The sequence below is a fragment of the Colletotrichum fioriniae genome (assembly GCF_027942845.1).
Source record: "Colletotrichum fioriniae strain IMI 355084 chromosome Unknown scaffold_19, whole genome shotgun sequence".
Classification (NCBI taxonomy): Eukaryota; Fungi; Ascomycota; class Sordariomycetes; order Glomerellales; family Glomerellaceae; genus Colletotrichum; species Colletotrichum fioriniae.
The window spans coordinates 733,758-746,622 of NW_027076855.1; the positions used below are offsets into that span (position 1 = coordinate 733,758).

The window sequence follows — 12,865 nt, forward strand, 5'->3', positions numbered from 1 at the left end:
CAGACGTTCAAACGCTACCGCCACTGCGCAGACTGGATTTCTCAGCCGTATTAGACCCTTGGACTTGAGAAGCAGGAGCTGCGCGTCGCTTCTTCATCATGAAGAATGCAATGGCACCAATGATAGCAATAACGCCGAGAGTTACCATGGCACCAATAACACCGGCAACAGCATTCGACATGCCCCCGTCCCTCCCTGACCTGGAGCTCACGGCCTCCTCATCTTGGTAAGCCGCACAGAAGGACACAAGACTGGAACAGGCAGTGCACCACTCCTCCACAGTGCTGATGGCTCTCTTCTGCATCTCTTCGACGAAACGCGGCCATGATAGAGTCTCTTCTCCAGTGCCGAAAAGGGGAAACGACGTCAGCTCGCCAAAAGTGCCGTTGCGGAATAAGAAGCGCACGCGAAGGTCGGCATCGACATTAGCGGGGAACACAGTCGTGTTATCGCTAACGAGCTCAAATGCCATCGTCGAGGCATAGTCTGGGAGACCGTAGAAATCGTCCGAAATGGTGATGAGATCAGTCAGGCCAAAGAAGGACATGAAAGTGTCGTAGCTGCCTGCGAGGAGGGAGAACTTGAGTTTCCCCTTGGAAGCAACCGTTTGGTTGAGTTGGGCAAGGATGCCAGCCGCAAGAGTCTTTGCATGAATGGTGCTGTCGGGCTTGGACGCATTGAAATTGTAACCGAACTCGGCGCTGTCTGCCAACGTCCGCAGCTGGAAGAGCTCCTCATCCGTCACGTTCCGAGCCAAAGATGTGCTATTGTGGATGCGGGCCACATTGACCAGGTCAAAGATGTCGTACGCATTCTTGTACGTCATGTTCTCGGGCTTGTAGTCGTACACACTCTCAAGCACATCGTATAGGCCGCCGTAAAAGTCCTTGGTCTCCGTGACACGGGTCTGGAACTCTTCACTTGCTTCGAAGGCCTTGTACGCCTTGGCGTTTGTGGGACACCCATCGTCCCCCTTGATCCAGATAGTGTCTGGCGAATTAGAGTTCTCTCCATGAAGGAGAACATACTGGTAGCCGTTCAGGGGGCTTGTACTTGTGCTGCCGTTGTTGAGGGTCGACGAAGCAACCTGAGCATTGAGGCCTACTAACGGAGGATAGAGACCTTGAAGGAATGCCGTAGCCGTATTCAATAGAATGCCTTGGTCCGGTGCACTGGCGTAGATTTGCGAGGAAACATATTTGTCCTCGGAGATGTTGAGAATCCGACCAGAAGAGTCCGCCTCCAGATAGCGGCTTCGATAGGCACTGCCAACCTCGAAACACTGCTGGGCACCGACGCTGGTCAATGACTGAGCTCCATAATGCTTCGTTGTTCCTTTGATTCGAGTGTCAGCTTGTATTCGAGGTTCAATTCAGCAGGCACTGAACATACGATCCCCATGACGACTAAAGACAACAACGCCGTGGACAGTCTCGGCGGCTGCGGAGCCGACCAGTGAGATCACAATAGAGGCAGCGGTAGGACGCATCTTGCTGAGCCCTTCTTGAAATTGTTTATAGTACCAAGCCTTGGCAAAGTGCAGAGAAGCCAGGTCCAGGAGGACAATGGCCGGCCTCGCGAGGATTTTATGCCCCTCGCCGAGCGGCCCAGCTACCTCAACTCACCCGCCATCCGTCGCTAAGCAGAAAATCTCGCTGTTCTCCTCGAGTGATATCTCTGCTGGAGCGGGGAAGTCTGCATCTCCTTCCAGTCCCGAAGGGCGGAGATGCTGAAAAGTCTCTTGGGCTACCACTGCCAAGCACTTGGCATGCATCGCGACAAATCAACCTTTGCGATAACAGCGGCTGTCGGCGGCAATTACACATTCAACCGGTCAGAGCCGCCAAGGTGGCGCGAAATCAGCTGGCTTAGCTAGAAGTTAAGCTGAATTCCATGAGTTTGCACGTTTGGGAGAGTGCAGTATCTTGACTAGCGCAAGGTACCCTTCGACAACTGTTTGCGACAATTATGGCTGCAAGCGCTTACAGTCTAAGAGTCATTAGAGAAATGCTTTGATTCTGAACACCCTCGTTCACTTATGGATCGCCCCCAAGATATTTTCAAAGAAACAAGGAGAGTCGTTACAACGCTTTAATTAGTGAGAGACTTGTTTAATTAGAGGAGCTTCAGAAGCAATAGATAGAGTTGAAACCGATATTGTTATAAACGCAAACTCTCGTCGAAGCCTGGAGGGAGACCTCCCCAATTTGACCCATGGTGCTGGGCCTCGTGGCATGTATGGCGTATGAGAGCGAGCTCCCTTCGCTTTAACTGAGAGAATTTTGAACCTATTATCGAAGGGAACTCCTATCGTTCTAGGGGAAGAGCATGTTCAAGAAGAGTGTAAATGAATGGTGAACCAATATAATTATTGAGTGCCATTTCAAAGACTCGACTTCAAGAATTTGCTGTTCGCTATCAAATAGTTGAGTTGTTGAGAAGGACCAGAGGCTACTGAGGTGTAGTGAAGACCGCGCCTTTGAGATTATGGGTATGGTAAGGCGTAGTCGTGTCAACTTCGTCTGGTGGAAGGGAGATATTCGCATCATCGTAAACTGGTATGACCTTAATCTGTTAAATATCATCATCAGACACTACCATCAATTAATATCTTGATCATAGGCGAATGCAATGGTTCAGCTCCTGGTATGTCGCGCTAATTGATCTTAAGGCCCCCAGACTTTGCAGACAATCAGCTTGAATGAATAGAATGCCAATGGAAGCTGAGTGCCCAAATATGAGTAGTATTATGATTCTCTTTTGACCCTTTGATCGAGCACCTTATTTGACCTATGTCGAGTTTTCTTCCCCTTGAAGCAAGTCGCAAAATACGAATGAGCATTCTTCTAAAATATTTCTCCAAGTCCACAAATAACAACCGTCACATGCGATAGTACATGTTAAATGTATTTCGTCCAGATAGTACTGATGAAGCCAAAAGAAAAGAAGCGATTCGGCGATATTCCAAAGGGCAAAGGAGTCACACCTGATTATCAAGACATGAGGGTACTTTCTGTACGAGGTTGAGGCTATTGATTAATTACCGGGCCACCTTTGCGACGATCACGTAGAGTTTTCACATAGAGGATTCATATATCGTCTTGAAATCAAGCTGTCTCAAGTTGGTATCAAAATGGCTCACATGTAGTATGACGATGGGATTGCTTTCATCAATCGTTTGAAAATGCGAAAGCTGTAACGCATTTGGGCACATTTTTGTTTCAATCAAGCGCCAACAGAGAAGAAACAATTTCTCAATACATCAAGCCGTGTACCGTTTTCGAAGAGGCATTGCACTTGTGGCATCGGCTCCAAGCTAGGGCAGGTCATGGCACACCCCCATATCTTTCTTCCGAGTATCAGATCATCAATCATGTTACCATGTTGAACCAAAGAGGGTCCTATCAACTTAGACTTCCATTTCGTAAAATGAGGAACGTGGTGCTTATCTGGTAGTGCTCATTGGGAGGGTGAACATTGTTCGGCCTACATGATTGATCAGATTCGTTTCATTCAAGAACGAGATTCAGGCAGGATCCAACCGAACTTATGCAGGCACATATTGGTATGCACGCTTTTGGGTAAATCATATTCAAGTACACTCAAGGCTGATGCATTATTACCAGGTGCTTTAGTAGCTTACAAGTCTTTAGCACGAGTGACATCTAGTACCGACTCCCCGGTGTAACACAGTATGCTGATAACATATTGATGAGTAGCGGCCTCTAGATGTGGATTTGGGGAACAAGATCATCTTCGACCATTGAAGATGACAAGGATATGCCTGAGGTGCTGCGTCCTGAAATCAGTACTTGTATTTGCTGTAATCAACAGACCTCTCAACGTAGAGTATGTTGCATCAAAATTTGACTGAACTACATGGAGAGGACAGAACAGTAGAAGGCCGCAGGGTTCACGAAAAGAAATACGTTTACCTTACATGAAAGAGTATGGAGATCACCCGATATGCAAAGTATGTCGGAATCTACATCACAGGGGACTGAGTGACATATTTCAGAGCAATAAGAGAAAATGAAACTAGATAGATCAGGATGTTTCTGTCAGACAGCCGCTACGAAGTCTCATTCCTGGGCTCATGAGTGTACTTTCAGGAGTTGCATAGCAGATTGAGCTGCAAAAAAAAGAAAGCAGGATTGTAGGACCTGTGTGTCCGTGAACGCCCATACCAAAAACTAGGCTTGAACTTGCTTGCAGCAGGATTCGCGCGCCCAGCCTGAACGCCGTAGCTGCAGATCACTTGGCCGACTACTACTTAGCCATGTCTCTGGCAGGTTCGCAGCTGTTACTGCAGGCGTTGGGTTGTTGGATAAAGTACGATGACAACCAGGCTATGGCGGAGGGGCGATGAGTGGCGCTTCTGCATTCAGCCAGAAAGAATAAGACGTGTAGCAGCGCAACTGGATAAGAGTATCACACCTGGATAGGAGCGGGTGCACGATGAAGGTTGTGTAAAGTTGCACAGCCTGAGCGGCTGCAGTCCTTTGGGCGTTGTATCGGCTCGTCCCGACCCTCATTGACTTTATGTCTGACCTCTGCCATCCCAACAGTTGAGTTGGGGTGCAGACATTCAATCTTTCAGAAAGTTGATGGACACAGTAGACTCCGAGTATAACACTCTTTAGCTGCACTAGAGATGGGTCAGTTTGCCGTCACCTGATGTACTTCGTACAATTCAAATTAGAATCAATTGCGTGATTGCTAAGTCTTATCATGGTCGCAGCATGTCCGACGGGCACTCGACCGAGAGGATTGGCATTGATACGGAAAGCGAGGTTGTCGCTCGGTGAAAGATTGGGAAGCATGGGTTGTGGTGTCTGGCCGGGGTCGGACCAGCCCCGTTGCGGCTATCGGTAAGGCTTTTGATTGGCAAATGATTTCATCAGACCTTTTGATCGGAGAAGATTTCGGAGTCGGTGGATTGACCAATGGCATGTTGCGCTGTTGAGCGAGAGAGTATTGGACGGTGGGATTGAGAAAGAATTGGCAATTGACAGGGAATGTGGGAGGAGCTGAGTCGCTGACTGAATATTCGAATTCGGTCCAGGCCTGGTCAGTTCATCCGCTCTCATTCATGATTCACGACCGTATCCATGGATGCTGCTGGAAGTTGAAAAGGGCTTACATGATCCACGACGGGAACTATGGATAGTCATATTGAGAATTTGAGAGTTGGTGACAGAATTACGGAGACTGAGAGGCGAACGGCGTTAAGTTGACAAAACATGGGGAAAGGCGTTAGGTTTTAACCCAAGTGCCGAAGGAGGGAGGATCCTCTCCAGTGTTCACCCATGATGATGCAGCAGCAGGTCCCGTATTGAAGGCGTAATATGGGCACGAATGGGACAGAATTGGGAACAAAGGGGGCGTTCAAGGCGTTCTCGAAGGCCTCGAGAGATGAGGTGCTTGGGGAACCCGTGGGCTGAGAAAATGACGCCATCGCAGGCTCGCGTTAGCTCATCCCGATTAGGGAGATTGGCAGCCAGGATGGCGACATTCCAGCCGGCCTTAACCTCATCGTCGGTACTCGGGCGTCGGGGCGGCCCAGGAGCTGTTGTCTGGGGATGCCCTTCTCAACCAGAGTTCTCTTGATGCTGTCTCCTCTAATTTCTAGATGCTCGTCTTTGGGTTTGCTCCATCATACCCGTGCCTGAGACCCGCAGAAAAATGACGAGCTTGAATTTCAAAGTGTCGTAAGTTTTATGCCTGGCATTGGGCAACAAAATTCAAGAATTTTACAGAGAGCGGATACGACGGAGACTATCCGGTCGGTTTCTAAGCACCTCAGCTCAGAATTTCAGACACAGCCTGGCCCCGGAGCCCTGGACTGTAGACGTCTTTGTTGTTTACTTGTTGCTAAGAGAAAATGAAAATTCTTCGGTTGGATCCAGATGGACTGATTCAAGGAGACCCAGCAGATGACGAGAGAGAAACTGCAAAAGACGTGGCCGAGTGAGGGCGATGAGCTAATCTGGGTCCAATTGGAACGGGACTGGGCAGAATTGGCAGAATAGAGGGAAAAAATGAAGAGCAGGTGACTCTTTCGTGGACCTTTTTAGTGCTTGGTTGCGTATCTTGTTAGGTAAGCCCGACGTTAGGCGAGTTGTGCACCTCGAGATTTCTTCACCCACATGACAGATACTCCGTACACAAAGAGGCTGAACGGAGTCTTGAGCGATGCAACCACCACAGTGAGCCTCAATCGGTAGCGATGAAGATGAAACTGGGGAAATCGTGACAGATGACAGATGGGAGAAGAATAAGGTAGTTCGATCTGTGCTTCACACCAAAAGTCTTTACCTACAAGTAGTTGTGTTACCTTAGTGTAAGGTATTGTACCTAAGGTACTTGGGAGTAGGTACTTGTGTAAGGTACCTTACTTGTGGATAGTTGCTAGCACACTTGAGGGAGGTGCATCGCGGGGTGCCAGGCTTACCTACCAGGTCTAAGATTCGTAGATGCCCTTTTTGGCTTGTTCGCTTGTCGGCGTGCCTTAGGTAAGGTAGCCTCCTGCCCTCCTCACCCGGGCAGGTGCCTTCCCCCCGCAATCTAATCAGTCGGCTATCGGAGGCAAGTGCAGCGAGACCCGTCCGCTGCCGCCTTCCCACCACCAGCGACAACCGTCTACCAAAGAAGGCGGCCAATAAAAACACCCCTCTAAAGTAGCGAGCACGTCTTAGTGGGTCTGGACCCCTGGGAACCGCTGTCGACAAGTGGAACCTCCGGGGGGGCCACACACTCGCCCAGGCTCAAGTTGCTCAACCACCGCTGGTAATCCTAGCGATAACGCCATTTTCGCCCCAAAGCACTCAAACCCGCCTCTTTGGTGCTGGCTCCGTCTACGGCTTTGCCAACCAACTGCCTCTGCCTCTGCCCGCCCTCAGCTCAACCAGCACCAGCAACGAATACCCAAGGCATATCGCAATAGATACCAGAGAGGAAGAGAGAAAGACAAGACAATCAAACCTTTTATCCCACCGACGCCGCTTTCGAATCAGCCGCCATTAAGTACACACCGATCCCTTCCTACTACGAACAAACATTCGCACCTATCTGTATCTCTCGATCCAGCCTCGGACGAACCCAGACCGCACTCTCCCACAACCTCGCACACTACTCAAATCACGACACCGACACCCTCAAAGGCGACGACGGCGCACTGCGACCACGATACTTTCCTCCCTCTCTCAACTGAGAACTCCCTCCACCTCGTCTGAACCTTGTCGCACCCCTCCCCTTACTATTCCTAGCTATCGGGCAACAAGACCTTACCCTCTCCTCTCTTCTCCGCCGCCAAACAAATCCGTCGCAATCAACAGGCCAAGGACGAGAACGGGAGAAGAAGAAGAAAGCATCTAGACGACTTCCACCGCCGTCCACAGACCACAACACCCCTCCCTCCCCGGCCGACGAATCACCAGGGGCTCAACCTCCTGCCAAACCTGCCTCGAGTCTCAACACAAACGCCCGCGCGCGACTTCGACAAACTGCACTCGAATTGCGTGCCCTCTGTGCCAATTCCATCCACAACGACACCCCTCAGAACCAGTCGGAATCCGTTCCTGTAGATCGTCCGGGGCATCCATCGTGGGCAGCTGCTCAGAAAAATATACCCAGACACCCCAGACTATAGGGACTCTTCTTCCACCAAAAAAGATACACGCCAATCCTCTTCCAGTACCTGTGACGCCAGGTCTCTCTCCCCAAAGTTCCTGCCCGAAATCGACTTTCCCCTGGCTCGCACGCCATCGCCAGGTCCTCTCGCCTCACCAACACCCAAAACGCCCATCGGCCACGACTGTCACTCTGCCACTCCCTCCCCGTGTCACTCACCCACTCACTGTACGGATACACGGTCCCGCCCATCGTCCTCTCTGACTCTTCGCTCGTCGTTTGCTTTGTAGGCTGTGTTCCTCATTGTACACCTTCCCCTACCGCCGCCCGCGACGCCAACAAACCCAACCGAACGGCTTCCGTCTCGCCCCGGATGATTTGACACCATTCACCCCAACTGTTCTGTGCTCTGCTTCCATTGCTTGCTGAAACATATTGCGGCCATGGACCTCGCAAGCACGTCAACTGTCCCGGATCCCCGGAGCCTGAACCTAAACTTGAACATGGGCCTCGACCACAACCTCGACACCAATACCTCGTCGCCCAGTCACCGCCATGACGAGCTCGCCTCGACCTCTCCTTCCTCTGATTACTTCAAGAACACACCGACTTTCACCGCTACCGCCGACGTAGACTCCACACCACTCTCCTCCTCCCATCACTACCACAACCACACACCTGCTCCCAACGCTGCTGCCGCTGCCAACGATGTGACTACTGCGAACCATCCATCCAGAGACAACTGCGACAGACGGAGACCTGACGAAAGAGAAGTCTCAAAGTTCCCCGCGAACATGCCTACCCAGCTCGTCGGCCAGACAGTTACCCCTTTCCTCCGAGAACACATCCCCGGCATCTACGCTCCCATCGGTAAACCCGATGTCCAAAACGAAAACAACAACTCCCTCATCCAGAAGCGAGACCCTACCAATAGCAAGTTTTGTTATCGTCACCGCCCCGACGCAAAGTGTCGTCGCGCGGCTGATGAGTCCAAGATGGTCTTGATCCAAAGCGTAAGCCCGTCTTGTGTTGATGCCCACAGGGCCTATCGACTCCGTGCTGACACGTCTGGCGCACAGGAACTCGATAAGCTGCCTTCTGCCGATCAGCAAGCCATCACACACGTGTGGTCCCTCTTCTCCGCCGCCCCCGCCAAGCACCGAGACCTGATGCTTCAGGGTATCATCACCCAATGCTGCTTCCCTCAACTATCCACCGTCTCCCGAGAAGTACACGAACAGCTCAAGATCGACTTCATGGCTGCGCTACCGACCGAGATCTCATACAAGGTTCTCGGCTACCTCGACACCGTCTCCCTCTGCAAGGCCGCTCAGGTTAGCCGAAGGTGGCGGGACCTCGCCGACGACGACGTTGTCTGGCACCGCATGTGCGAGCAACACATTGACCGCAAGTGTACCAAGTGCGGCTTCGGCCTTCCCCTCCTTGAGCGTAAGAGGCTACGAGACTGGAACAAGCAAAAGGAGCTCGCCGAGGCTAGGAGCCTACAACAGGATGCTGCCGTACAAGAAGTCGAAGAGGTTGAAGAGACCCCGACAGCCTCGTCGCCCAATGCCAACAAAAAGCGAGAACTGGTTGTCCTCGACGACAGCCGAAAGCGTACTTGCCTGAGCGACCCGGGCGAGCCCATGGCACCCAAGGCCGGAGCAGAGAAGGAGCGAGAACGTCTCATTCGGCCGTGGAAGAGTGTCTACCGTGACCGTTTCAGGGTTGGCTTTAACTGGAAGTACGGACGATGCCACATCAAAACCTTCAAAGGACACGACAACGGCGTGACGTGCTTGCAATTCGACGACGAGATCCTTGCCACGGGATCCTACGACGCCAAGATCAAGATTTGGAATATTGAGACAGGAGAGGAGATCCGCACCCTGACCGGGCACACAATGGGTATCCGTACTCTCAAGTTTGTCGGCAACAAGCTCTTCAGCGGCAGCTTAGATCACACAGTCAAGGTGTGGAACTGGCAGACGGGCGACTGCATTAGCACACTACGTGGCCACAGCGAAGGTGTCATCACGGTCGATTTTGATGGAAAGTATCTCGCTTCGGGTTCCATCGACAAGTCGATTAAGATCTTCAACTTTGACAGCAAGGAAACATTCTGCCTCCGTGGCCACGAGGACTGGGTCAACCATGTTCGCCTAGACCCTGGATCACAGACACTCTTCTCCGCCTCGGATGATTGCACTGTTCGACTGTGGGATCTGCGGAACAAGACATGCATCAAGACCTTTGAGGGCCACATGGGTCAGGTGCAGCAGATTCTGTTGATGCCGGAGGACTTTGAGCCCGATGAAGAGGTGCTCGCTACTGATGGCGCCGATAATGTGTCAGTCCACAGCGGCAGCGGCCGGAGCACGACCCCGACGGCGTTTGCCAACGTGGCGTCGATTCTCGGCTCTTCTTTTGGCGGAGGAGATTCGGGTTCCCCACCGGAGGATGACCGGACGTCGTTTGGATGCGCCTTCAACTCGGACCCCACCCGGCAGCTGCCGCCCCGCTATATGCTCACTGCCGGTCTCGACAACACGGTCAAGGTGTGGAACATCCACACTGGCAAATGCCTCCGCACCATGTTCGGTCACGTCGAAGGTATCTGGGGCCTCGTCGGAGACACTCTGCGTATCGTCACCGGCGCCAACGACTCCATGGTCAAGGTCTGGGAGCCCAAGAGCGGCAAGTGTGAGCGCACCTTCACCGGCCATTCTGGCCCCGTCACCTGCGTGGGCTTAACCGACAGTCGCATGGCCAGCGGAAGTGAAGACGGCGAAGTGCGTCTGTACAGCTTCGAGGCAGAAGCACCTCTCCTCGAAGAATGTGGTACTCCAGCATAGTAGGACAGCGATGGGAAGTTTTGTGTTTTTTTTTCTTGTCCCTTTCGGGCTTCCCTTCCTCCTTGTAAAAAGGATTACATTGTTTTAGGCGGGAGTTTTGCAAAGACGATTCCCCAACGGCGATTTATGAGAGACGGACAGTGTTGGTGCACAACGAAGAAGCGATCTCGTTGCAGCCCATCTCATTCTTGTTCAGATTACTTAGATGTCCTCGTGGACCACAGGGACCGGGACCGGTACCAGGACGGGTGAAGAAGCTCGACCATATGGGATGGCGTTTGAGGAGTAATTTGTTTTTTCAAACAAACCCGATAGGAAAACCGAAAAAGGGAATTGGGTTGGGCGGCACAGGAGGAGGGAAAATCTAGCGGCGTGCTTATCCCAAGTATGGGATATATCATGAGCCCTCATTTTAATCTACTACAAAATTTACGAGTCGTACCATTGATTTTCACATGCTTTTGTTACACAGGCGTGCACGTTGTGTTGTGTGGTAGCTCATCAGCCTCACCCGCTTGCGACTTTCATCTGATACTGGCGCCGCAAATCAACACCAGCCAGCACCAGTGCCAGTGCCAGACCTTGCCAGGTTCAAGCTAGTTTCTCGTCCCTCTACCACTAGCCTTCATCAGGTGACGGCCATGTGGCGGTGCCTGGCCTGACTAAGCTTGAAGGCCTGGTGGTTCACCCATGTCTATTTGAGAGACGAGTGAGGATGAGTGAGGTAAGTTCAAGAGATGGGAGCTTGCTTCACTACACTGCCATGATATGATAATGAGGCTGACCAAAGTACAGACGAAAAGTGTTAGTTACAGAGAAGAGCGAACTCGAGTAAAGGACAAAAGGGAGTGAGCAAGTGAGTGAGTGGCCTGGATTGTGAGTGAGAGTGAGAGGAAGGCCAGGACCAGCGTCCGAACCTCGGCAACTTCTGGCGAATGAGTCTGGCCAGTCGGAAGGGCGGAAGTAGCCGGGCACCCCCAACTCACCACTGCCTGGGCTCCCCACATTCTGACTCCCAGTTACCGCACTTCCTTGCAGCAGCCGCCGTCGCGTCTTTGCCATTTGGATGTTCCCCCGCAAAATCACAAGCTCGGCTTGGGGTCGGCAAAGCTGCGAGTTGGCTGTCCCCCCCAATGGCCCAATGGCCCCGTTTGTTCTCCCTTTTCGGTGTGTGTGTATGTCTATTCTCTGCCGCAGCATGCCGCACGCTGGAACTGCCGCTACGTCACTTTTAGGTGAAGTGTGGACTGTGGAGTGATATGTCACAGGCCGAGGAGACTTGAAGAAAGGAAGAATGAAAAGACATGATGAATCGAGTGATGGACAAACAACACATGATCACACTCACTCCAGGCTTGAGGTAGGTATGCAACTCAGCTCCCTTGGTCCAGCCAGTGTCTGTTCAACGCTCAACCGGAAGTCCAATTGGAGACTGGAGCTGATCCAACTGCAAGGAATACCAAGAACCTGAGATGAAGATGAGGCCCAAGGTACGCTTGCGGTCTCCAATATGCCAATCACACCCCGCCTGGCCTCCGTTCCGCCGAATCGGGATGGTCTGTCGCAGCGCAACCCGCTACAGAGTCACAGACGTCTGAAGAGTTCAATGGTTTGAGCCACTCAGACATTTGGTCCCGTGCTGCCTCTCTCTCTCTCTTCATCTCTCTCTTCTCTAGAATGTTGATCCTTCAGCATAACAAGGCATAGAAGTCTCTCCGTACACGCCCCCCCTTCCCCCTCACGCGCCCGGTTTACCGAAACCCCTGGCGCTGGTGTGTGCTGCCGTCCTAGGCTCAAGCGCTGATGTCTGTCTGGCTGGCCTCGTTGTGCCGCGGGTGAAAGGGGAGATGGAGAAGACCTTCTCCTCATATGCTTTTCTTGTTTAGCTCCTCAAACTTACAGTCCCCGTTACCGGTGTGTATGACACCAGGCACACACACACACTCTCTCTTCCTCTTCCTCTCCGCAAGACAAGACCAAGACCGCCTTACACGCCTGTGCTCGGGACGAAACCTCGAGTCATCTGCTTCTTCCTGTCCTGATTCTATTCTGGCTTGTGCGGCGTGCCTTTGACATTGGCCACCCCTCCCTCCCTCCCATGCCATGCTATGCCATGCCCCCCCTCCATCTAGTCAGTACCGTATGCGCCACCTTTTATATACATGATTGCCCGCTCTGCCGTGGCTTCTGTCATCGGCGCCGAGGATGTTTGGCTTTGGCTTTGTAGGTCCCTGGCAGCGACTTGTTCCGAATCTTCTTCTTAATCTATTCCGACTTCTTCCCATGCCAGCTTTCTCCCTTGTGATTCTCATGATACCCTCCTTCTTCTCTTATTTACTGTGACGCATCTCGCCTCCCATCTATACTCCAGATCAACA

The 12,865-nt window shown here is 52.0% G+C and overlaps 2 protein-coding genes across 2 annotated transcripts; one reads left to right on the forward strand and one right to left on the reverse strand.

Annotated features, from left to right (window-relative positions):
• Positions 1-7: 7 nt before the first annotated feature.
• Positions 8-1,401, reverse strand: N0V96_011929 (uncharacterized protein; the record flags this gene model as incomplete). Its single annotated transcript, XM_065759443.1, has 2 exons — positions 8-1,309; positions 1,393-1,401. The coding sequence occupies 2 exons, from the start codon at positions 1,399-1,401 to the stop codon at positions 8-10; spliced, it is 1,311 nt and encodes a 436-aa protein (XP_065612007.1).
• A 7,215-nt stretch (positions 1,402-8,616) lies between these two features.
• Positions 8,617-10,487, forward strand: N0V96_011930 (uncharacterized protein; the record flags this gene model as incomplete). Its single annotated transcript, XM_065759444.1, has 2 exons — positions 8,617-8,620; positions 8,746-10,487. 2 exons carry the CDS (start codon positions 8,617-8,619, stop codon positions 10,485-10,487), a joined length of 1,746 nt encoding a protein of 581 aa, XP_065612008.1.
• Positions 10,488-12,865: the final 2,378 nt, after the last annotated feature.